Source organism: Rhodnius prolixus, unplaced genomic scaffold (genome assembly GCF_049639745.1).
Source record: "Rhodnius prolixus isolate KJV_2025 unplaced genomic scaffold, Rpr scaffold_1, whole genome shotgun sequence".
Taxonomy (NCBI): domain Eukaryota; kingdom Metazoa; phylum Arthropoda; class Insecta; order Hemiptera; family Reduviidae; genus Rhodnius; species Rhodnius prolixus.
The window spans coordinates 40460232-40487749 of NW_027411581.1; the positions used below are offsets into that span (position 1 = coordinate 40460232).

At 33.7% G+C, this 27518-nt stretch overlaps 1 protein-coding gene across 2 annotated transcripts in view; it reads left to right on the forward strand.

The window, feature by feature from the left end:
- The window catches only part of LOC141459848 (uncharacterized), a 32448-nt gene extending 19265 nt beyond the window's left edge, over positions 1–13183 (forward strand). Inside the window, exons 2-3 of one of the 2 annotated variants that reach the window (XR_012461645.1) lie at positions 9204–9439; positions 13081–13183. Coding sequence is in view for 1 of the 2 variants with exons in the window: in XM_074139384.1 (XP_073995485.1) it covers positions 9229–9439; positions 12842–12948 (318 nt within the window). In the remaining variant the exon portion in view is untranslated. Of the gene's footprint in view, positions 1–9203; positions 9440–12841; positions 13054–13080 lie in introns of those variants that run through there. The other variant, XM_074139384.1, reaches the window with a different exon arrangement.
- Positions 13184–27518: the final 14335 nt, after the last annotated feature.

A 27518-nucleotide genomic window follows, 5' to 3' on the forward strand; every position in this document is an offset into this window, starting at 1 on the left:
TCACTTCTATATTGCAAATGGCAAAGAATCGATCCCAACAGTATTTACAAAGTAAAAAATGTACTTTCCTCACAAATATAAGTAGTATAGCCAACAGACATTAATTAAAAGGAGAAAAAGTAACAAATGCCAGAAAAAAGACATAAAATTCTATTCCTTATAGTTCACAAAATTAACGTAGTAACAGACGTAACAGGGGTCACAGTTGAATCACAATGGTAATTAATATGTATAATAAGAACGATTTGTGCTCAGTGCATGTACCAGACTAAACACTCACGACTGCGATAAAACTCAATGAACTTTATTAAATCAGAGAACCGAACTTTAACACTTTTTGACTCATATTTTTTAATAAACACACCTTTTATAAAACGTTCAACATTTGAATGATAAATTTGCCAACGCAAATACGTGCAATACTGGAAGCAACGCGTCATTAAATTGTACAGACATGTACAAGTCTGTGTTTAGACAAGTCAACACTTAAAAACAATAATCTCCTAAACATAATTGAACAGATTGAAACAAAAGTTAGTTGCAATTATTTCTTGTCAACATTTGCATTCAATAATTGCATTCAATTTTATATAAATATCCGCGTGCATACAGTTGCATTCAGTTCTTGAAAGTTAAAGATTGCTCTTGTATGTAAAAGAAAATGGCATCATGAAAATGAGGCTTAACATGCTTAACCTAACCTTAGGACGAAGGTGGTAAAAAAAAAAAAAACTGTTACTTAGAGCAATCATAAACATAAAAAAAAAGTGCTGGGGTCATCATTAATCCCACGAAGGTTAGATTAATTGCAACTGGTTTACAAAGGAAGAACTCATTGCAATCAGCGGAAATAGTGTGAATTTTATTAATAAATCATTAGTTCCAAAAATCATGCCTGCATGAACCGAAAATAAATGAACGGATCGCATATAAAAGGGTAAATTTAATTGATATTGAAAACGCAATATTTCTATTTATTTCTATTTTTGCCGATTAGTATATAATCACATTATGAATAATTTAAACTATTGAAATAGTGAAAAGAATAAAAAAAAAAAACTTCTATTCTTATCAGAGCAGTAAAACAGTAATTAACCTGCACTAACAAACTTCTGATGCGTGTTCATTAATTTAAATTTAATAAAACATATTTTCCTAAGTTCCCAATGGGCAATAAATCCCATTTAGTTAATGGATATTTACTGGAACTTGAATTTAGATTTCCTGTTGCATTGGATGTAACGTTATTTATTTTAGCTATCGATTTGTTTTAATTTGCATTTCCCGAGAGAACAGTGAATAAACCATTCATTCTCTGTTTTTCATAGTTTGAGCATTTCATTTTTTGTATTGACTAGATTGCATGGTATCTACAGTGACTCCCATTAATATTGGGACACCTATTACAAAATGATTTAAAAGGTAAATGAAAACAACATACAAAAGTTTGGATTTTTTTTTTTTTAAATAACATTAGCAACATCTGTAGAAATTATATGTAAGTATAAATCAATGAAATTCCAAACTGTTAGGTAGTACTTTTTGAAAAAGTGTAAAATAAAGCTCTCAAAAATATTGGGACACCAGAAGTGCTAGTGTTTTAAACGTTCAATATTAAAATCTCCTACTATTTAATATTTGGTTGGTAATAATTTAATAATTGCTTTTTGACTTAAAACAGCCCTCTAACGATCAGGCATGGATGAAACAACTTTTTGGTTAATTCAGGTGGTGTTTTTTTCCCATTCTTCCAGGAAACATCGTTTTAATTCATTTTTGTTAGATATTGCTCGTTTGCTTAAAGCACAGCTAAATATTGCCATAATTGTTCAATGGGAATAGGATCTGGTGACTGCGGAGAGGTTTGGAAAACTTTTCGGCAATTATATAACAGTCACTGACGTATCACCCAAGCCGTAGGTTTGGGGTCGTTATCTTGGTAGAATTTAAAAGACCCTAAAATACCCAATTTTTTTGGCACTTTTTCCAAATTATTTTTTAATATATTACTATAAACTATTTTGTCCAACATTCCATCAATAAACGCTAATTCTCCAAATCCTGATGCGGACATCCAGCCCCAAACCATAACTGACCCACCTCCACCCGAAGGTGGAGCTTTAAAACCCTTTAATGTTGGCTGTAAATTCTTCTTTTCGAGCTCAGCTTTCCTCCAGCCCATAACCCTTCCATCTGACTGAAAAACATTAAATTTTGATTCATCTCTAGAGTATATCATTCCAAAAGTCACTATTTCCATTAAAACATTTTTCGGCAAATTTCACTCTCTTAACACGATTTATCTTACTGACAAAAGGATTCTTCCAGGCTACTCTACCATGATAGTCGAGTTTTCTTAGCACTCTCCGAACAGTTTCTGCCCCTTTTTTGCTTTCTAAACATGTCAAAAATTTCACATAGAAGTTTTGGAGCACTAAGTCGGTGATCTTTTTTAATTCTTTTAATATATAACGCTGCTCTCTGCTGCTGTCTCTCAGAGAGCAGTCGAGGACGGCCTTTTTGTGGGATTGAAACAATTCTTTTTGGTAACGCTGAATGATGTTCCACGCAGTAGATGTTTTTGGTCCGATCAGTTTTTCTGTCCCTCTTACACTTTTTTTTTTGTCTTTGTGCAAAGAAATTACAATTTTTCTTTGTTCAATCGTTGTATTTGTATTTTTGCGCGACATGTTATACGTGGCTTGATTTATATAAACTAATTTAATTATTAATTTCATATTGAATATATGCTTAAGGTAAATATTTACAAATTGTATAGATATTCGGGCAAAACCTTGGACAAACTATAAATTGTAATAGTGTCCCAATACTTATGAGAGGTAGAATTTGCACTTATTATAATATATATATTTTTTAATCTACCAAAACATTTTTATTTAATTATTTAAATAGTTTTTATTTAATTAATAGTAATTATAAAATGAAATGAATTTATAAAAATTTGAATAAATGGGTGCCACTTTTAATTTTCGTCAATTTTTAACTTCTGTATGTACTGTCCCAACATTAATGGGAGTCATTGCATACATAAAATGGTGGGCGATTAAAAAGTAATATGGCAAGCTGCAACTAAGATAAGCGTATGAATATTGCAAAAAGCAGTCGAATAATGAGCACTTAAACTTTATTAGATCGTTAAAATCACAATTAATCACAAACTACTTCATTAACACAAAAAGAATTGTCAAGTGATTGATTCTTTAGTTTGTTTTTTAATAACAATATGGAACCTAATTAATTGTATACTGATTATCCCAGTAAATCACCTAACAAATACCCTCTCATTAATTAAGCATTTATTTTGATAAATTACGAACCAACAGTTCTAGAAACATGTACACAAAATGGAAAAGTAAAACATGGTATCTAGAATTTGTAGAGGGTAAGATGGTACAAGTTGATAGTTTGCTTGAATCTTACCAAATTTAGAGCGGCCATAAATCTTTTTACACTTTAGTATGTGCCTGTGTTGGAAGCAATCCCAAATCTTTTACAACCAGTGGGTGGACAGATATTTACTACAATAACAGAACACGCAGAGCAATCTGAATTTTGTATTTCCTTTTTTTATATATTGTTTAGCCGGCAATTATTTATATTATAATTTCTTATTTTCATTTATTCATTTGGCATGCGCGACAACTCAGGTTGCCAATCTATAAGTGAATATCTTAAGTCATATTATTAAATTAGATCAATTGTTACGTTCTACTTCATTAGATATTCTGATAGCGCTCATTAAAGAAGTAAGATTCATCAGCAAGTTGTGCGTGTCTAAGTTCAAGTGTTATCGTTAGAAAATATAATACACTTAATTAAAAAGTGTGTGCTGTTATATTTCTCCACTTTCTCATATTTATTAATCTATTAATTTAATACATTTAATGTCAGCCTAATTAAAAATTAGAATAATGTGCTTACAATTACTGATGAAAAGTTATTGCCCGTGTTCGGAGTTTATTTCATTATTAGTTATTTCATTTTTAGTTAAAAATTTTGCAGCGCCTGTGGGAGAGGGGGAAGCGCTCTCTCGCGCAGGGTGTTGGTGCGTTAGAGGGATAGAGATGACTAATGGTTACGGTAACGGATGGTACTCTTTTAAATTGTATTGGAATGTAGTGTTTTGTATTATTTATAATCAAATATAAACATGTTTTATTGGTTGTACTCCTTTGTTGTCTTCACACTGATACCAGTCATCCATAAACTGATGCAGCGCAACGGCACTAGAACAAAAAAGGATAGGCGAAGAGACTTCACTTCAAGCCTCCTAGCTCCCCTAACAGCCTGAATCGTATTTATTTTGATGATTTTGTCAAGATTCCAATTATAGGAATAAGAATATTTCTTATTAAATTGGTGATGATCAGCAAATCGTATCTTTTCAAAACAGAATGTACTCTTATTGTGTGCATTTTAATTTAATTCAATTCTAATTTTGTTCACCTTCATCGTCACTTTTGCGTATCATTTTTCGGTTAAGGGCAGATGTTCCTGAAGGGGTCTGGAAGCTAAAATAGTTCAATAGGGGAAGAGAAAATTGCAGTATCATCAAGCCAAGGTCGATGTTGAAGCAAATGAAGATCTGCCACCGCTGATCGTGCATAATATAGGAGCCAGTGTTTGGGTGAGGGGACGGCTAATTTTAAAGGAAAGCGGAAAAAGAAAAGATCCCTCAGAGGCTTGTCAGTCACTCAGGTGCGGAATAAGGGGGAAAAATGAGTTTGTGCTAGGATGCCTTTGATTTCCGGCAATAAACTTGTCAAATAGCTGTGGGACATCGAGGAAAACTACCTTGCACTACATCCTAAGCTACTATACCTTTTTTTTTATCATGGTTTGTAGAGGGATGCATTTGTCTGAACCCATACTCATGTTTCGAAATGTTTTTGGAGCTTCGAAGATGAGAATTAGGCTGGAAACATAGTGGAGCGGCGAGCAAAGCGTCGATGATAGCTGCTTCAGATCAAAGAGAGCGACGAGCATGCACATAGTGACGAGTTTAGTCGCGTTTCTCCTTTCGACGAGACATGATGGAGGAATTATTTCTATACGAAAATTCTTCCTCGAAAATTTGGTATTTACAGCAGCTTAGTAGCAGGACTGCAGTGTACATGATATAAACAGGACTAGAGATGAACATGGTGAATTCCATCACTTGTGCCAACAACTTCGGCAGCATCCTGGCAAGTTTCATTGGTATTTTCGAATGTCTCTTTCAACATTTGATTACATACTAACCAGTGTTGAAGGCATGTTAATCAAGAATTGGACGAATATCAATGTTAACCCAATTAATCCAGTCCCATTTCTTATCCGACACAAATCGGTTTAGATGTAGAAGATCCTTTTGCTCTCACAGACGTTTCTTTAAAAAAAAACTACACCAATAAATGCAGCAATATCCATTTCAACCTTGAAAATTGAGCGCGATGAGAGCGTAGAAATCAAACATGTCATAACGCGTTGCTCTACTCTCTCTTGGTAGCGTTACTCTATCTTCGCTCTGCTCCCCACTATGCGCGGTCCCATATCTTAACTTGTGTTGGTTTTCGCCGCTTTGCTCTTCAGAAAGCGGCTTATCTAGGTTATTTAAAATGACGGGAAGAAATCAAATTGGCAAGGAGGAGCGGGTGACCATAATAATAAATAGGATTGCTCTAAATAAAGAATAAACTCTAGAACAAAGCACTGCACAAAAAATATTTAAAAATTTAACCTGACTGAGATAATTCTTTGGAATTCACCCGATGGACCTACTTAACTAAGTGATTATTTATTATTATTGTACACGCTTAACGAAGCCAAACTACAGCGCGTAATGTGACGCCTGACTCATTAAACCGACGAGTAATATTAGCCACTAAACAGTTGGCGGGGCTTTACTAAACCATCCAATTGATCTATTATAACAGTTGAATAATGTTCATAATTATCATATAATTTGAACTTTATAGATATATTTAAAATAATTAATTCGTTCTCTTATAACAAATTTATTATAGCATTCTAACAATAGTTTAGGTAATCTATTATAGCTGAAGTTGTGTATAAATTTGGTTACTTTAAGTACAAGGTGTTGGTAACAGTAATAAAGGTAATTTTAGAAACTCAGAATTAACCACGAGCTAAAAACAAGAAACGATGATAATACTAGAAAATAGAAACACCATAATTGGAAGAAATAAAGAAAACTATTCTAGCTTATCTTTCATATAATAGAAAAAAGAATTCACTGACATTAATTTACCACTTACAACACTATTAGAGATAATTACTAGTTCCTTAATAAAGTTGTAACACACTTCCAATTAGTTTAAGTATGTGTTGGTTTATCATCTAAATATTTTTTCTTTTTTCCTTTTTATTGTTATTACCCTCTAGTTTTATTGTTCTGAGTTCGTGTTTTAGGTGTGAGAAACTTTAAACAATATTTTTCAAACATGTTTGTGATTAATTTGATTGATGTAGATTGTTAATGAAGGCAATTAACTAGCAATTATTCCGGCCATCGATAGTTTTGATACCTTCTCACAATTTCACATCTGTTTTTGTTTTTTTTGCGGAATAGAAACAAAATGTACATGAGAGCTATATCATTTTCGCATTGCTCATTTATCTGATATAGATTATTTCTGCTCTTTTAGGTTTTTTTTTTTCATGTTCTGAGAAAAAATCCATTGTAAATAGTAAATTAAATAAAGAATTTATTACCAATAGATCTTACATTTTTCTGTTAGGTTGTGATAATGACTGAATTTAATTTAATGTTCTTCTTGTTGAAAATAATATTGTTTTAAATAAACAAATCTATATAAAAACACAATAATCACAAATAAATTTTGCTAACGCTCTTTCAAGCGCCATAAATAAGAAAAATATTATATCCAAATAAGTTACAAAATACAGAACTAAAGTTAACTCGAATAATAATAATTAAAGGGAAGGGAGTTAGCTCAGTTAGTAAGTGCGTTGGATTAATAGGTCTGGAGGTCTTAGGTTCAAATCCGGGCTAGCTTTAGATTGTCTTAGTCTGAGCCTCTAAATTTCGTGGCCCGATGATGATAAAAGCAATGAAAGAACAATGTTTGGAGGCTGACCGTCCAAACTTCGCACAGTAATGTTCTAGAAAGAATTTTCCGGTAAAAATGTTTCGAATTTCAAGATATTGAGATTGAAAGCCAAGTAGGATCAGCATGTGCCATCCCAGTTCGAGAAGAAAAATCGATTTTAGTCACCTCAGAAGTTGATACGACAAAATAATAATAATGAAACTATTGCTATATAATACAATGTAGCGCTATATAATTTTCAATGCTTATAACCTAGATAAAGTTTCCTCCAGGATAGGTGAAGTTAGATACATAGCCAGAATGTAGTGACTTTCAAACAAAATAATAAATTCAGTAGGTGAGTGGTAGGGTACAGTACGCGGGAAGTGTCACGAGTATGGTGTTAACTTGTGATATTTTTCACCAACTCCAGGGGACTTCGGAAATGTATAATTCATAAGCAGGAATACATAGGAAATGCAAAGAGGGTAAGAACGGAATGGGGATGATGTTGGGTAGGTTGCTTGATGGTTACCAAAAAGAATGATGGAATTTAGGAGTGAAAAATTGAAATTATGGATTAGGTGTCACACGAAGAACATCTCAATTTGAAAAACCAGCGACTTTCTCAAAGCGAAGTCTATCTTAAATAATAATTGTATTGGGTCCGGATTAATGTTAGAGGAAGGGAATATCCCAAGAAGCGTTGCTGGTAGTGCACATATCCTATAACCTGTTTATAAGAGAGCAGAGCAAGTTCTGACGTTCAAAACGACGAAAAGAATAACTTAAATCAAATTAATGCTCGCTCCTAGAACCGCCACTGTATATACGTAGTTTAATTTCTTTCTATTTTTTACGCTTTGCGTTCCAAAAAAATAAAATAAAATATTTCACTTCAGCTCCTAGAGCATATACCAGGAACAATATGAACCCTGCGTATTTATGAACATGAATATGAACCTCGTATTTATAAAGTAAAGACGTTCTTAAATTGATTCAGCGTAGAAACAAATATTGCTTGAATGTAAAGTATGAAACGAGCTCAAGATTGTTTCACGCAGAACCGTAATTAGTCGGTAATGTTCTTGTTTTAAGTCTTACAATGGTGTTTCACAATTTCAAATTTCGTCTTAATAAGGAGATATTCTCTTTAGTTGGTGATACTACTCTTCGTTTATTTAGAGCAGAAGTGTGCAGAGGTGGGAATTTCACAAGAATTTGATTTATGTACCTAATAATTTATTAGAATTATGAATACTCACGTAATAAAAGCTAATTTCTCTCATTTACAAATAAGTTATTAATTAAATAAAAGTAATTACTTATCGATAATTTGCTATTAGATTTTTATTGCTGTATTAGAGTATATTTTTTCTTACTTGACATTAAATTAATTTACATGTGAGTAATAAGCAAATTGAATTCCCCTGTGGTTCCGGGGTTGCAGAATAGGGCTACAGTGTCCTTCACAGTGACGTAAGAAGCGTCTAAAGGGGCAACTGACCGTTGACCCGATACCTATTATCCTCCCTTTATCTCCATTCATTGCCCATTCATTACTTTTTCTTTCGGCTTTTCCTCTCTTGGGGTACCCTAAGGTGGAGAGAACAGCTTAAAAACTGGGTTCTACACTAACCCCGGGCAGTACATTGGCCCGCCTTCACGACCTGGCTGGCTTATCATATTCCGCGCATAATCTCGTCAGCAGTGGTAGTTGTGGATGGCGTCAGAATTAGTGACCTACCGCAGTCAGCAAGGGAAGTTTTTCAAGGCAACCACCTGTGGGTGTGCTGCGCGTGGAGGGCCTCGGGTGCAGCGTGTCTGAGGAGCGGCGTGAATTTCCGGCAATCTCGCGGATACTTTCAAGAGTCGGTTCTAGTGTTGGTTAGTAAACAGTAACGTTCGATACGATATTCGCGTATCATGGTTTAGTGATCTTCTCAGGACGGCGGCAATCTGGATCCCGAAGGCGTGAAATATTCAGGCAACGTTTGGATAAGAATTAAGCGGGAAACCTATATATTAGTTGTTATTTTACCCCGAATGAGTGTATACTTGATTTTAGGCAGTAGTTAAGTTCCCTGAAAGATGAGATTATAAATATGGCGTGATATGTGTTGGTGGTAGGCGACTTCAACGTGAAGGCGGTGGAATGGAGATGCCAGCGACGGATATGACGGGCAGGCTTACCACGAAGATGACCGCTAGAACGAGACTTGTTTCAATGTCAACTTTTTGGCGTCTTGGCCACACTGAAATAATCCCAGATATCTCCCTGGCCAACCGCCCAATTGAGAACTGGATGTTCATTGAGGACTTCACTGGGAGCGACCAATTGATTTGTCAAATCAGTGAGAGGAAAGGTGATAACTGGCCGAAGCAACAGGAAGTCTTTACGAGATAGAATACGAGGTGTGTTCAAAAAGTAACGGGAATTTTTAAATTTCGCGGGTTTGGAGAGTCTGATTGTAAAATTTTTTTTTATTATGTTGGTACACATGCCCCTGAAGTACGATAAAATTTTCAGTAATATTCATTGTTTACTTCTTAAGTGGCAGCCGTTAAGGTTAGACGTGTTTTTCGAGCTTGGCGATTTTTGTTTGTTAAAAAAAATGGATCAAAGAATTTGTATTAAATTTTGCGTAAAAAATGAAATAAAGTGTAATAAAGTGTGTGAAATGTTAATAAAGGCATATGGTGAGTCTGCTATGAGTAAAACAAGGATTTACGAGTGGTATAAGCGTTTCCAAGATGGCCGCGAAAACGTTGAAGATGAACGACCTGGACGTCCAAGCACATCAACAACCGATGAAAACGTGAAAAAAGTGAAAGAAATGGTTATGAACGATCGCCGAATCACAATCAGAGAAGTCGCTGATGATGTTGCCATATCAATTGGCTCATGCCATGAAATTTTTTCGGATGTTTTGGGTATGAAACGTGTGGCAGCAAAATTTGTTCCAAAATTGTTGAATTTCGAACAAAAACAGCGGAGAATGGAAGTTGCTCAAGAGTCACTCAATGAAGTCGACAACGATGCGGATCTACTGAAACGTGTTATAACAGGTGACGAAACATGGGTTTACGGATATGATGTCGAAACTAAGGCTCAATCGTCCCAGTGGAGGCATTCTGGATCGCCAAGACCGAAAAAGGCTCGACAAGTGCGGTCGAATGTGAAGGTTATGCTCACTGTGTTCTTCGATTTTAATGGCATAGTGCATCATGAATTCTTGCCACAAGGTCAAACAATCAATAAGGAGTACTACCTACAAGTTCAACGCCGTTTGCGTGAAGCAATCCGAAAAAAACGCCCGGATTTGTGGCAAAACAATTCATGGATTTTGCACCACGATAATGCACCTGCTCACACTTCATTGCTTGTTCGTGAATTTTTGGCCAAAAACAAAACTTTAACGATGCCCCAGCCTCCATATTCGCCAGACATGGCTCCATGTGACTTTTTTCTATTTCCAAACATAAAGAGAACATTAAAAGGCCGTCGTTTTACAAGCATAGATGACATTAAAAGCGAATCGCTGAAAGAGCTGAAAGCTATCACAAAGATCGAGTTTCAGAAGTGTTTCGAGGATTGGAAAAAGCGCTGGCACAAGTGTATTGTATGCGAAGGGGACTACTTTGAAGGCGACAATATTAATGTAGATGAATAAATAAATATTTTTTTCAAAAAACGAAAATTCCCGTTACTTTTTGAACACACATCGTATTGATTAGATTAAGGTAGGATTATGCTCCGTAATCCTTAGCTGTGGAAAAGCTCACGTTAAAAGTGTGCGGTACTATTATGCAGGATCTTTATATTATTTGTGTATTATAGGGATCCTGGCTTTATTTTAAAATGAAATGGATAGTTTAATAGATCCTTCTTCTATTTATAAAAATATAATCCTTCTACTCTCATAAAAATTGAAAGCCAAAAAAAAATGTGCACGTAATCTCTCTTAATGACTGTTTGGTGGGTAATAAAAAAATAAAATTTATCTGCTAAATTAAAAATTTTGCTATGAGCTTCTCAGCAGCTGGGCATCTTACCACCACTATCTTGGGTCTGAATGTTTTATAACCACCATATCCAGAGATGTGCGTTAAAAGAAGTTTTACTGGTGTAACATTGGTGATTTTCCAGTACATAGTAGTTGCCACGTCTTATGTGCAGCGATTCAATGTGGACCATGGACGATGAAATCGTTAACGGGATGATTAATTATTGCTGACGCCATTGCGATTATTACATTCCCAAGCTGGTAAACTTTGAGTTCAGGTATGGAGCGATCTCAGTTTAATAGTAATGTTTTAGTTAGTTTTGTTCCAGTTTTCTCAGTATTCATTGGTCCAGGTATTTTTTCTTATATTATAGGTATTATTGGCTCAACGATCTTGAAGAAATCTGCATGCTGATTGTAAACAGAATGGTTGAATATTGAAAATAGTGCTCTAGTTGGTCTACCCAGCGCTTTTCAGCTTTAAACCTGTCAAAATTAGATGCGAATGCGCTCTCTGAAAATTATGGACAAATTTTAGTAACTTTAGCCATAACAAAGAACACAAAGCGAGAAGGAAACAGAAATAAACTAAACAGAAATTCTAAAAGAGAAACAGTATCCGCTGGAATAATGGATATTATTCATACATGAGTCTGCCCTAGTTAGCTCCTTAAAAACAAAGTAGAAATAAAAATAATGCAACAGTGTATATATATAGGAGATATTTTTAGACGTTGTGTTTCTTTAATAATGGGCAAAATATTTTAGAAAACCTATAAAATAACTTTGTTTTTGCTTTTACGGAACTTTGGGCTTGTTTAAAGAGTTGGTCCAGCCAGATATGTATCTATACAAGTTTTTAAAAGTTTTTCACTGAGTTATTTCCGTTTTTCTCTAGTTGCGTTTCGCTACTTATATTCATGGTTATTTCATTGATCTTAAGTTTATTATGTACTTACTTTTACTGGAATAATTTAATTTTCATTTTTCTTTCATCTGCATAAACTTTTCCGATCCATACTTTGTTTTCCATAATTCATAGACTTTTCTCAATGCTCGTCACTACTTTGGAATTTCAGAGTATTTGAACCAGCATTTCATTTATAGTGGACATCATTTTGTTCTTCGCTATTTTAAGAAATAACTACTGATTGAGTATACTTCTTATAGCAGCATTTTTACTCAATCTTACCCGATAAAAGTGAAAGCATCGTTTTCATGCAGATTTTCGGATTTTGATTGCACGGATAAATGGGGGTTTCTTTGAAATTTTTATTAATTTATGAGTGTTTATTAACATTCATATTAATATTTTAAATTTGGGTAATATTTTACCATTTGATTGCGCTTTACATTCTTTTATTCATTCAGTCCAGATTAAGGTTTTTATGAAAAGAATTCATAAAGTTTATTTGGGAAAATAATTAAATATACAATAAACAATGAAATAAAACAAAGTAAAAATCATGGTTGTGGAGAGTATACGTATAGGGACGCACTGAAAATAAAACCTCCTTTTGTATAGGTAATACAACTGTTATTAAATTGTAAATAAACTTTTCAATTTCAAATTTCAAAATATACAATAAAACTTCATTCATTCAATACTATTTGTATTAATTGAAATCGGTTGGCTTTCTTTTCTATTCTAAGTGAAATGATTTTAAAAACACAATAATTCTGGTATTTATTTTATTTTTTTGAAATAAAAATATAATGACAAATTGTGATTTAAAAAAGTATATACGTATATATTTACAGATAGTATGACAGTAGAATTCGTGGTGGCATTGTTTGAGGTCGTGGGACTCGGCTGGAGACCACCTATTGAGCACAACACGCTCTTCCTCAGTAAACACACTTCATGAAGACATATTTTTATCTCCTCTTTTGTATTAAAGCATATTCAATTTGAAATGAGCATATTCTGAAACTGTAAAAGAGCATTCTAAAATACTCAAGTAAAGCATTCTTTCATGATAGTTCATTCTAATTTTCAGATTATTTTCAATTATGATGAGGTTTAGGTAAATTTAAATCATGAAGAGTCATCAGATGATTATCTACACCAAATTTCGAAGAAGGAAGGATACTTTGCCGGTGTTTTATAGCCATTGATTAAATTTTAAATTTAAATTTTCCTTAATTTACACAAATATACATTTGAAAATAAGTTAATTTTGTGGATCCTTTGAACAGAATATCCTTTGAATATAGAATAGAATAATATATCATTTGCGAAAAGTATTCTTTAGATACTGTTTGACTCAAATCCTAATACTATATAACAAATATTTATTTTAATATTCAGAATATTATACATATAACAAAGCTAGAAATCGAAGTGCATTTAAAAAATACATAAAAAGAAGTTTGATTACTTTTAAAAGCTTTTAATAAAAATTTCGCGTATTATAATTAATTAGATCAATTAGAAGGTGAAGTGTTCATACTTCTGGAACTCAAAGATTTAAAAAGTGATCAATTTAATTTATATTATTGGGTATAACTCACCCCCCGCTCCATTTTAATTTCTTCGAGTTTACTTTATAATTTATTAAGTAATTGGTCTTTAGATTCTATATTTTACTTTCACATTAATTTAAAATGTAAAAATGTAGTTGGTACAAAAGTACTAAGTTTCAAAAACAAACATTTATTACTCAATTAGACTGCTCACCTTAATAGTTAGCTTAACTAAAGTTGATGTGTTATATTCTATAGACTCCAAATAAAAGGAAAATGAATTTATTCGAAAACTTTGATTTCATTACAATGATTGAAACTTGTGTTTTCGAGCTTGTAGGAACCTCATTGTTATAAAGTCTGAGTAAATATTGCACCAAACTAAAAAGGGGTTCTTTCCAAGACACGTCGTTGGAACCACCGCCAACTATTCGAAGAATCGGCTGCAAAGCGTTAAAAAAAAATTTAGATGATCATTCTTTGATCTTGAGGATTCTGTTACATTTTGTCTCAGTAATCATGATGCACTATAGTTAGCAGTTTATTATTATGCTCTCTGTTCCGTGTGTTGCAGTAAATTTGTGAATGTTATTAGAATACGCTAATGAATATTATAGTACTCTCTAAGGACATTCTATTCCGGAAGGTAGCGCAGCCGTCTTGAAACATGGAGCTCCCGGTTTCAGGTCTACGTGTGCTGCTCATAGAATTTCTCTTCCAAGGAGAAAGAGCGAAAGAGCACTGACCATAAGAAGGCAGTGCATTGAGAAGGCTCTGGGGGAAGAAGCCGATACACTATAAATAATGATAATATTCTAATCCACTGCACTAAACATTGCAGTTTCATTTTTTAATCGTAACCTTCCAACGCTAAGTCCTTCCTCCATTATCCCACAAAATTGTTCTGAAAAAAATTGAATACATATCTGATTTTGAAGATATTCGTTCTATTTTATTTCTTATATGGTCAATCAGTGCAATCTTAGTCCGTATAAGCCCTGAAATGACCTAAACAACTAGGTCGAAACCTTAGCTAAAACTGTAATAAAAGAGACTGAAATTAGCAGCAATTTCTCTTCCTTATCGTTCATTTTGTGTAGTTTATATTTTTCTTCAAAAAACAAAAAAAGAAAAAAACAGCGTAATTTAGAAGCTAAAATACGTGATTAATGATTCTGCCCGATGCAGGCTTTAATATGATTGGGATGTGCGCACGCCATTACCCCCAATTATTACGATCAAGGTTAAGCAAACATTCAAAAAGAGTTGAATATTTAGCCTGATATGCCATCAAGGTGGAGAGAGTGGCTGTCAGACAACCATCTGTCCAATCAGATGCCCCATATGATGTGGACGTGGTAAGTATAGTTAGACAAACTGCCTGAAGTGACTAGGTCAGGCGCTTGGAAACGCAGAATAGCTCCTAGTAGCCGACTGCAGAACTGTGTGCACTCCTCTCCCATCATTATATGTTTATCTGTAATTTACCGCCATCTTCTCTCTCTCGCACACTAAATAGATCTATTGAATGTGAGTGAGAAAGAATGCATTCGGTGTAATCCGTGCACTTGCCTCGTTGGAAACATGAGCAAATCAAAGAGAGGCGTGCGGTCCACGAGAGTAACTTTTTATCCCATTTTGGACCACCTAGGTTGATTGGCCCAAACTTATCTCTCCCAATTGTTCCTCTACCTGTTCTGGATAATGTTTATCACTCGATTACACTTACCTCCGGCTATACACCTGGATTCTTTTTTTCCTTTTTTCTTTTTGTTAGATTTTACCGCAGAAAACTAGATTTACGTTTGCTACAGGCCAATTTCCAAACGGGTCATTCACTTTCATACTTGCGTGTAAAAAGTAAACCACCTGACAGATTTTAATAAAAGATCGTTAAGAAAGTGACAACATAATCTTCAGAAGGGTTAGTTTAGCGATGGGTAATTTAGAACATAAAAGTATAAAAACTGGATTTACTCCAGAAGAGATCTAAATATAAATCGCTTTAAAAAAAAAAACAACAAAAAGTATAGATTGAGGATTAGATAAAGGCATACCGAACGCCCAACCCTGCTCAGCTCGAAAAGAGTTGAATGTAACTGAAAGGGGACTTTGTGCTCAATGGCTACGAAATATAAAATAAAAGGAGAACTGCGTTACAAACTATAGATTAACCTTGCAGAAGGCGCTCCTAATTTTACGCGATCGCTGCGGACTCATGCGATTAAATAGATAAGATTCTTTTCGTTTGTTTTTAGCTAATATGTTAAAGCAATGAAAAACTATTTAAAATCTCATTTAATAATAATAATAAATAAATAAAAATTAAGGAATGAAATTATAACTTATAAAAAGGGACAAAATAATAAAATACAAAACAATAGGAATTAAAAAAAAGTTAAAATAAGAAATTAGTTTTTAATTATCGCTATTATTGGTGCTCCAAATATGTATGATAATAAATGCACCATACTTTAAGCTTTACACCTTCATAGCATTAACATAAATATTTTCTGTAAAACTTTAATAAGCTTATTTAACACAACTAAATAATCAAAAAACGAATATTAAAAAATAAAATAAAAATTGAAAGGAATATAGAAATAAAAATAATACTTTAATAAATAATTAGATACTTTTAATTATAACAGTTAAAAAGGTTATAGTGTTACCTTATAGAAATTTAAAATGGATTCTAGTGATTCCTGTTTAGAAAACACTCCTCCATCAATAAAAGAAACAGCAGAAAATGTAATAAGTAATGTAAATAATTGTAATATAACAATAAATGTTTATAATAAATAAATTACTTTTTGTAGACTGTGCAATGAAATTTTTAATTTTTTTAGTTAATAAATCTGATGGTTGCAGAAAAAATATAATATTTAACTCGAGTGTTAAGTATTTTCCTCACACTCGGCAATTTGCACTTGCACTCCCTGCCTCGCGTGGGGAAAAGTACTACTTTCCACACTTGTTAAATAAATAACTATTGCAACACGGGGAACCTTCTTCGCTTTTTGAAAAATTTGTTTGTTGCACTGTAATCCTCTCACTTAACCCTCAAATTAGCGCTACTATTATTATTTTGCTTTAAGAGTGGACAAAATTAGTTTTAATTTTATTCGTATTCTGGTTACTTTAGTAGTGATTTTATTTCAGTAAAAGTACACATCTCAATATCGGATTACTGTGCCGCAGTCTCAAATAACGCAGATCATGAGATAATTTTTGGAGAAATCTCATTTCAGATAGGTATTAAAATATTATTTTTCAATGCAATAAATTGTTTGTTCAAATAATACTATCTTTGACGCTCCTTAAATACAAAAAAATAACGATACTATTTTTGAAAATAATATGTAAATTTCCCATCAAGCAGATTTGTTGAGATATTACGAATAGAACTTTCAGTATACAAAAACAAAGAAACCACTCCTTTTTTATCCGACGTAACTCAAAAACGAAAAATCCCAGAATATTCAAATTTGATATTTGTCTCAGGTGCCAAAAAAGGATGCCACAATAATGCTTGGGTCAAAATCGGTCCAATCGATGTATCCAATCGATGTATTCCTTTGCTGAATAAATTTTTTTCAGCTTTTTATAATTTTCTCAATAAAGTTTCGATGATTGTCCTTTTTTACTATCTGCGCCAATCACTCATACACAGATCTATTCTTCTATATCTTCCACAATTGAATAGATAAAAAATTACAAGCAAAATGTTTAAAACAGTTTGAATAATGAAATCAAAAATATGATAGCAACAGTCCAATACACTTCACGCGCACGTCGTTTAAAATAAAGTTTGTTCCATAATTTATTTAATTTGAAAGTATAAACAAATATAAGTAACATAATTAAATAAATAAAATGACCAATTTGTGCTAGCACTTAGTCTAAAACAGTTTTGAAACGGAAGGTCTTGTTAGTTAACTAGTGACAACGGATAGGCCCGTTTGCAGCACTGCACTAGTTACATCAAATAGAATAACTGGAATTTTGCTTAATATACAATGTAATAGAGAACTAACAATATAGGGCCAAGTAATTGCATTTGCAGGGCGCACCCTTAATGGTACTCCTCTACCTAGTTACAGCTCTCCACTACTCTAGCTCCTCTAATTACATTTACACAATTTAACAATACTATCCCAAATATTGTTTACACAATATAATTTAAATTATATATACGAGGTGTGTTCAAAAAGTAACGGGAATTTTCGTTTTTTGAAAAAAATATTTATTTATTCATCTACATTAATATTGTCGCCTTCAAAGTAGTCCCCTTCGCATACAATACGCTTGTGCGAGCGCTTTTTCCAATCCTCGAAACACTTCTGAAACTCGATCTTTGTGATAGCTTTCAGCTCTTTCAGCGATTCGCTTTTAATGCCATCTATGCTTGTAAAACGACGGCCTTTTAATGTTCTCTTTATGTTTGGAAATAGAAAAAAGTCACATGGAGCCATGTCTGGCGAATATGGAGGCTGGGGCATCGTTAAAGTTTTGTTTTGGGCCAAAAATTCACGAACAAGCAATGAAGTGTGAGCAGGTGCATTATCGTGGTGCAAAATCCATGAATTGTTTTGCCACAAATCCGGGCGTTTTTTTCGGATTGCTTCACGCAAACGGCGTTGAACTTGTAGGTAGTACTCCTTATTGATTGTTTGACCTTGTGGCAAGAATTCATGATTCACTATGCCATTAAAATCGAAGAACACAGTGAGCATAACCTTCACATTCGACTGCACTTGTCGAGCCTTTTTCGGTCTTGGCGATCCAGAATGCCTCCACTGGGACGATTGAGCCTTAGTTTCGACATCATATCCGTAAACCCATGTTTCGTCACCTGTTATAACACGTTTCAGTAGATCCGCATCGTTGTCGACTTCATTGAGTGACTCTTGAGCAACTTCCATTCTCCGCTGTTTTTGTTCGAAATTCAACAATTTTGGAACAAATTTTGCTGCCACACGTTTCATACCCAAAACATCCGAAAAAATTTCATGGCATGAGCCAATTGATATGGCAACATCATCAGCGACTTCTCTGATTGTGATTCGGCGATCGTTCATAACCATTTCTTTCACTTTTTTCACGTTTTCATCGGTTGTTGATGTGCTTGGACGTCCAGGTCGTTCATCTTCAACGTTTTCGCGGCCATCTTGGAAACGCTTATACCACTCGTAAATCCTTGTTTTACTCATAGCAGACTCACCATATGCCTTTATTAACATTTCACACACTTTATTACACTTTATTTCATTTTTTACGCAAAATTTAATACAAATTCTTTGATCCATTTTTTTTAACAAACAAAAATCGCCAAGCTCGAAAAACACGTCTAACCTTAACGGCTGCCACTTAAGAAGTAAACAATGAATATTACTGAAAATTTTATCGTACTTCAGGAGCATGTGTACCAACATAATAAAAAAAAAAAATTTTACAATCAGACTCTCCAAACCCGCGAAATTTAAAAATTCCCGTTACTTTTTGAACACACCTCGTATGTATACGTAATTTTTATATAAGTATAGTGTTTTTTTTATTTTCAAAGAAATAGGTAGTAATATTAAATGTTCAATCAGATAAGAAACCAATAAAAACAATGTATATCTCTGTTGGAAACAAATGTGTAATTAATTGGAATGTAGATCAATGATCTGCTAAATAAAGCCAAATACTTTGCAGCCTAAAGTATGTACAGAAACTCGTTTGACGGTCAGTGTTTGTCATAAAATTTAGGCTCTACTCGTATAAAATGTATCTAAGAGGACATGCTGACTTGGTGCACGCTAATCCTGATGGGTTGACTAGTTCGATGAATTGATAGATGGGTAGATGAAAGAGTAGATTGGTTGTAGATTTTTTCTTTTATTTTGTGATAAACTAATTTTTATTTTTATTTTTTTAAATTCATGTATTATTCGCTCCCGAGTAAGAAATGCATTTAAAGTGAAGCTCAAAACAAATATATAAGAAATGATTGTTGATAGATAATTCTTTATTAGTGATTAACTGTATGCACAAAGTAAGTAAAGTAATCGCCTATTTTTTCAGCCGGGGCTTAGCACCCAAATAACAATTAGGTGACGTGGACGGAGACGGAAGCTTATACTTTACCATAAACAGTTTTTTCTAACAAATACAAAGTAGTCATACGCGGGATTCGAACTGGAGGATCTCTCACTCACAAACCACGCTCTTGAACACTAGATCAACACCCTCTCCTACATCAAAACTTTCATCTTGTGGCAAAAGGAAAACCCCTGGCTGCACGGCGAGTTTATAGCAGAGCCTTCTCCTCTCTTCCAGTCTGTAATCAGTGCCCAAGTCATAGTTCCTTATCTCTTTCTCTTTTGAGGTTATTGTTACTCAGTCTAAATTTGTCGAAAAACTTCAGCGTGTAACTTTAAAGTGATGAGCAACATACTCTGTGCTAGTAGCAATGTGCAGGTCTATAATGCACCTGTATCAAGGAGAAGACGTCACAGCAATCTTAGGAACTTATTCTGTATCACCAGCAGCGTGGTGAAGCTGGTTCGACAAGCCAAGCTCCAGGGATGGCCAGCCATACAACAACATCGTTCTAATCACTGCAGTATAAAGAATTAGTTTACATTTTCAAGACATGCTGGACTCTCCTGCAAAGTAAAGGAAACCATGTCCGAATGACCAGCTTTCCTTTGCTGACCCTGCCCTCATGTGGGAAAAAAAACATTAGCTTGTGGTCGAAAATCACATATTTGAAATTTGAAATATCGGGATACCGGTATTAAAACCGGTATTATTAATAAAAAATTTACTAGTTATATTTTTACTTATATCAGATATTATACTGACTTGTTAACAAATAATTGCTGAAATCTAATAAATATTGTTCTGAAATGAGTAGATATTATTAATTTTATTACATAGAGAGTAGGAATAGATAGATAAAAAAATCGTGCAAATAAAAAAGTACATATTAAATTTTATGTTATATTTTACATATAATAGGCTCGCATGGCATTATGTAATTAAAGAAGCGAAAAATATAATTAATTGAAAGTATTTATGAAACAATATTAATAACTTGCGTTTTGTTTATTAAAGTATGCTCTTAAAAAACATAAACAATCAATCGTTTCATCATCAAGCGAGGACCAAATTTTCGTACAAATATAACCAGCCGCTGAAAAAGCTCTTTCTGATTCTACACTTGTCGGCACTATTGCCATTAAGAAATCATACACATTTTGTAAATACGTTCCTTTGGTTCCTGTTTTTTCAAAAAAAAGTAATTTCATCTTTTATTTTTTGTTCCAGACTTGGAATTTTTTTAAACGCAGGCACGGGTGAAGTATTTAGTGTTTCGTCTATTGCTGCCTGTAGTTTTCTCTTTAATGCGTTTACGTTTACCTTGTCAGATTCTAATATTGTTTCGTTACTAATTTGAAAAGATATTGGAAGGGATGTTTCTTGAACAACTTCCATATCTTCTGTATCTTCTAGATTTTCATGTGTGAGCCGTTTTGTTAAGCTTACAATTTTTTTAATGATTGTAAATTTGGATATGCGTTTAAATACTTCTACAACATCTTGTGAGCCTTTTTGCAGATACTGAAGTATTTGTGATAATTCAGTTCGTTGCAGTAAAATTCGAGATTTTAATGCTTCCAATAATTCTAATGCAATTGTAGATTTTTGATGGGAAAGAGTATTTAACATAAATGTCAAAGAAGCGTCAGCCGTCAAAAGATTTGCATCTTTTCGGCATAATGCATCTACTGTTAATTTTACAGGAGTAAGAGCAGCATTAATTGAAGATAATAAATTAAATTCTTTATCTGAAAAATGAATATCAGAACTAATGTCAATAAGCGCTTTTTGAATGCAAAATTTAATTACTTCAAATTTTTCTAGCATAAATAACATACTGTTCCATCTTGTTTGACAATCTAATTTTAGCGCTGTTTCTTTGCCTAATTGTTCTCTCAAGTACTTTTGTAAATATTTATCATTTTTAGAAGGTGAATTTTTAAATGTTTTTACTACTTTCCGAATTTTTGAAACTAGAGATGATATACCTGTATGTCTAATATTTATATTACTTGTAGTAATACTAGCATCTGCCTCTATAATAATTCCAGTACCATCTTCTTCGTCAATATTGTCGTCATTGTTATCATCGTCATCGTCAAAATCATTAAGATCGTCATCATTATAATTTTGCTCCACAGCATCAACATCCCCATTCGAGTTCAAGTTTGAATTATACAAAACTTCAGTAATTGCTAAATTTATGCAATGTGCCATACATTGTTGATGTTCAGCTTCTATAATTTTTCCTAATTTTACCATAACCGACGCACCGTCAGTAGTTTACTCCAACTATGTCTTTAGAAATATCTAAATTAAAATCTTTCAATTTTTCTTCTACAAGGGATAAGCATTTTTCTGCTGGAACGGATGCGTAAGCGCGCACTAATCCGATATTCCACATTGTTCCTCCAATAGAATGTACATTGATGTTTATGTAGCGCCGATTACGAATAGATGTCCATTCGTCAAATGTGATACTGAAACGTTTACCTTCAGATTTTAGTCTAGAAATTTCATGCACTGTATAATGTTTAATAATTTTACTGTATTCAAGTACCATATTTCTAATAGTGACTGCAGATTTTGGTATGTCTTTGAATCCTCTTGCCCTTAAGCCTTCTCTTATGTCATACGATTTTATAAAAATATTATAAGACAAACCATCGCGTGCTGTCATTCGGGCAAGCACTTCTGAAAGTTTTTCGTTTTTATTATTTTTAAAATAATTTGTTATTAACAATCTAGGCTGCTTAGTAACACTTGATACGACATCATGGGGGGATTCACATTTCTTCATATGATTTAGTCCATGTATCGTTTTTAAGTGGGTATGAAGGCCACTTGTGGATCCTCCTGTACACTTTATTTCTTTCGCGCACTTTTTACATTAAGCAACCTGTCCTTTTTTTCCAATCAAAAAATGATTCCAAACTGAAGTTTCGTCCTGTCCTTTTCGGTGCTCCGTAAATGTATTCATCTTTCAGGGTTATAAGTATAACAGTTTATGTTTATTAATTTTAATATTTATAAATTAATTACAATCTAACTTACATTAATAAAAATATATATTTATCTTATCATATAATTCATATGGATTAATCAGTATTTAAATACCGTTATATAATTTTTAATCATTAGAAATAAAACCAAAAAACAAGTGCACATAATCCACACACCACAAAACACAACGGAATGGAAAATAAAATTAAAATATAAAATATAATTTTTACTTTTAAATACTACAGCTGATTTGCAAAATTAAAGAATCTAATCTAAACTATTTAATAATTTTTGTATTAAACACTATGTATTTGTATAAACGAGACCTATTCACTGGGTAGTAGAGGTAAAACATAAACAAACGCCTAATATTGCCAGCACGCCGCTTCTCGATGGTGCCATAATCGGCTCAGTACGAGTATGTGTAATAAATGAGCCTGATATAGATTTTAATACAATGAAGTTGTTTGTTTATCTTCAAAAAAAAATTTTTGTAATTAATTAATGATATTTTAAATTAATTTAAATTGTGTATAAATTCAATTTTTATCAACCAATGTAATACAAAAATACCGGTATTTTTACATAAATACCGGTTTTTAATTACGGACAAAAATCGTCCGGGATTCCGGTATTCGGGATCCCGAGATCCTGGTATTGTAAGGCCTAACCATAACAGATGCAGTCGGACAGATGAAAACGGAACTTCCAGAAACTGTGACAGCTCAAAGAGTTCTGCATCCACTTGCTGCCTTTGCATTTTTGTAGACATTTGGGAAAAATTTAGGTGTAAAAGCTGCGTGCTGTTTCGCAAAGAATACCAGTTGTTTCCACTAATTCCACTAATTGGCTTAATTGGTAAATCCAATTTTAAATTCATAATCGATTGCGAAAAATGTAACGTAATAGCCTTCTTCTTTTGGTGAGAATAAAATATAAGAGGAGTAGCAGAATGAGAAAACAAGGAAGTCCAAGATTTAGAGGGTTTTAGGAAGTGAATAGAACTGATGGTGAATGTCGTAGAATCAGACGAGACTGTGAGTTGGCTTGGTGACAATTGATCATTGTGATAAGCTACTGCATTAGGCGCGTATTATATATTTCTCACGTATTTGCTTAAACTGCTTTTGGCTCTTGAAAAGAATTTAATAAGTATGTAAAGTGCAAAACCAGTTACTTAATTTCCTTACAGAACTTACTTGTGCATAAATATCAGATGCGTGGGAAAGGATAGGTCGCCGCCAGATTCGATTCTTACGAGATTAGGCCTAAGATAAATAGAGACAGCTTTCGATTTTATTTCAACCAAGTATGATCATAGACATTCGCAGTTGGGTCATTGGTTAAACTCAAATTGACTCGAGAACTTAAGAAGGATTAAGAAATAAAAAATTTAAAATACTATTAAGAAAAGAATTATAAAATTTAAGTAACTATAAAAAACGATTCTTCTAGAATTCATTCTCTCAGAATTGGACTCATTACTTCATAAATATTTTCATACAGAATAAGGGGAACGTCTTGAAATCATATAATTATTTGCAATGCCCTTCTTCACCAGCAATTACGATAAATCAACGGACGCATATACCGCAACTATGCGCCAATTATCTGCCCAGCTGAAGATTTACAAAATGACTTACAACTGAAGTTGATGACTACAAATAACTTATTTCAAGTATGCAATAAAATAAGGAAAAACCTCAGTTCACTTGACTGATACTTGCTTTAAAGCTAAGCAAAAGGTCGAATATTTATTGAATAAATTAGAGTCGAGCAAGTCGTTTAAATTGTCTTACTAAACTTGTCTAACGTATACAGCACGCACCACATACAGTTTTTATAAGTTGGATTACTTATTGGGAATGTGCACTCACTTGTCAGACTGACTTTTACACATATGGAAGAATCTCACATACTTGTTTACCACGTCTTGTGGAATTATTAACTGAAAGAAGAGGAAAAAAATTATTGTAGGTATGTCTATCTGTGTAAAGGTGAACTTTTTTCTAAACAAGAATGTCCATCTCTGTTCATGTGATTAATAAACAATAAAAAAGACTTTATATCTAAGAATATGGCTCAAATTAATAAAATATTAAATAAATAAGAATTGACGATTTCATTTGAAACGTGTAACGTAAATACGAGGGTCGTTTGAAAAGTCCGTGCAAAGTCAGAGAGATAGCACCACTGGCGCGTATCGAGGTTATGTTTAGTTAGTAGCATCTCTTGGAAGAACACACACCAAGTTTCAGCCAGATCGGTCTATTTCTTTGTGTTTGGCATTCGTTTGAATCGAGGAAGTCGAGTGATTTTCAAAAAATGGACGAAAAAGAATTTCGTGTGTTGATTAAACACTACTTTATGAAAGGCAAAACGCCTCAGGAGACTAAAGAGAAGCTTGATAAACATTATGGTGGCTCTGCACCTTCGATTAGAACAGTTTATAAGTGGTTTCAAAATTTTCGGAGTGGCCATATGGGCACAAGTGACGCTGAACGTTCTGGACGCCCTGTTGTGGTTACTACTCCAGAAATCATTGATAAAATCCATGATATGGTGATGGATGACAGAAGAGTGAAGGTGCGTGAGATTGCTAGTGCTGTGGGCATCTCGAATGAACGGGTACATAATATTTTGCATCAACATTTGGACATGACAAAGCTATCCGCAAGATGGGTGCCGCGATTGCTCACGCTTGACCAAAAACGAAATCGTGTGAAGTGTTGCAAGGACGGTTTGCAGCTGTCCCAGAAGAATCCGCAAGACTTTAAGCATCGTTTCGTCACTGTTGATGAAACATGAATACATCACTACACTCCTGAGACCAAAGAACAATCTAAACAATGGGTTGCCAAGGGGGAATCTGCGCCAAAAAAGGCGAAGACCGTTCCTTCGGCCGGAAAGATTATGGCGACTGTCTTTTGGGATTCGCAAGGAATAATCCTCATCGACTATCTGGAAAAGGGTAAAACTATTACAGGTGCATATTATTCATCGTTATTGGACCGTTTGAAAACCGAGCTGCCAGAAAAACGCCCTCGATTGGCCCACAAAAAAGTCCTTTTCCATCACGACAACGCACCAGCTCACACCTCAGCAGTTGTGGTCGCAAAATTAATGGAAATAGGGTTCCAACTCGTTTCACATCCCCCCATTCTCCAGACTTGGCTCCCTCGGACTACTATTTGTTCCCCAATATGAAGAAATGGCTGGCGGGAAAAAGATTTTATTCAAACGAGGAGGTGATTGCAGAAACGAATGGCTATTTTTCAGACTTGGACAAATCCTATTATTTAGAAGGGATCAACAAACTAGAGCAGCGTTGGACGAAGTGTATAAGCCTAAAAGGAGACTATGTTGAAAAATAAAAAAGGTTTACCCCAAAAAATTAAGTAATTTTTATTTTTGCACGGACTTTTCAAACGACCCTCGTAAATATCATTGTGTAAAAACAACTTTGTCTTATTTTAGCTGTAGATTTCAGCATTATAGAATTGCATTGCATTTTTAATATTCTAATTTAGTAAAAAAATTGAAAATGTGATTCGCGCGTTAACTTCTTCACTTTTATCGAAATATAATCGATACCACTCCGTCAATTTATTTCTAATGTTAGTGTAGTACTAACTTTACAGGGTAAGACCCTAGATCTTGTGTGGTTTTTAAATCACTGGCTTTATTTCATTCATTGCTGCATCTTCAGGGAATACCATTACTTCTTGTGTTGTTATTAAAGATATGATTAGACATTTCAAGTTTAAAAATATTGATAATTACAATTTTATTTATTAGTTTATTGTTACTGATGGAGCTAGTAAAGAGGGCGCCACGGTAGCCGAGCGGTTAGAGGCGAGACCTGCGAAGCTAATATGCATTGTGGTACTGGGTTTGATTCCCGGTCTCTAGGCCTTGGATTTTATTTAATGGTTAATAAAAGAAATTTACAGTAAAGTATGTTCGCTAGTCGCCTCCGTCCACGACACCTAATTGGCAGTTGGACGTTAAGCCCCGCCTGAAAACATAGGCAATTACTTTACTTTTTTTTTTACGTTTGGAGCTAGTAAGAAATCAGTACTCTTTCCTCTTCAGGAACATGTACGAAACAGGTGCTATACCATCCCACGAGAATGCATATGAAAATACTCCTGATTGATGCCTATGTTACATCTCGCAAGATCTGCACAACTATTCTTTAGCCTTGGGCTGTCACCACTATTCTGTAAACTAATTCTAAACATCTGGAAATTCTTAAAAAGAAAAAAGTCAATGGCTCTGTTCGGACTCTAATGCATTCATTCTTACATCGGACTTGATTTCGAGCCCAATCTCACCAAGAATTCACAAAATACCAGCACCAAATATAAGGAAAATATAGATAAAGAAATAATAATAATAATTTATTAATTTGTACATTGCAATAACTTAAAACCTTCATGTTATTGGTACCCTGAAATAATTCTTTTTCTCAATTTTCAAGATAAGGTTTCATCAAATTAAGCCAATTTTCCTAATAATAAATTATTCATCAAAATTTATTTTCTTAGATAAATTGATTATTAGCATCCTAAGAAGAAATCCTTTCTTAAGAGAATTAAGGTTTTTATCAAATCCTGACACCAATAAATAAAATTTCCAAATCAGCCCTTATTTAATTTCCTTAAATTTATCTTAAGATTTAAGATTTTGAGTATAAAATTAATTTTTAATTAATTAGGAGGCATTAGCGACAGACATTATTGCTAGACCTCAGTAAATCCCAAGAGATTCCCTTTGCTAATTCAGAAATCATCAACTTGTGCGGAAATTTATGCAGCATTATTCAATACCGAGAGGGTTCATTATTGAGAGGGTATTCCTCTCTTAACTGGGACAT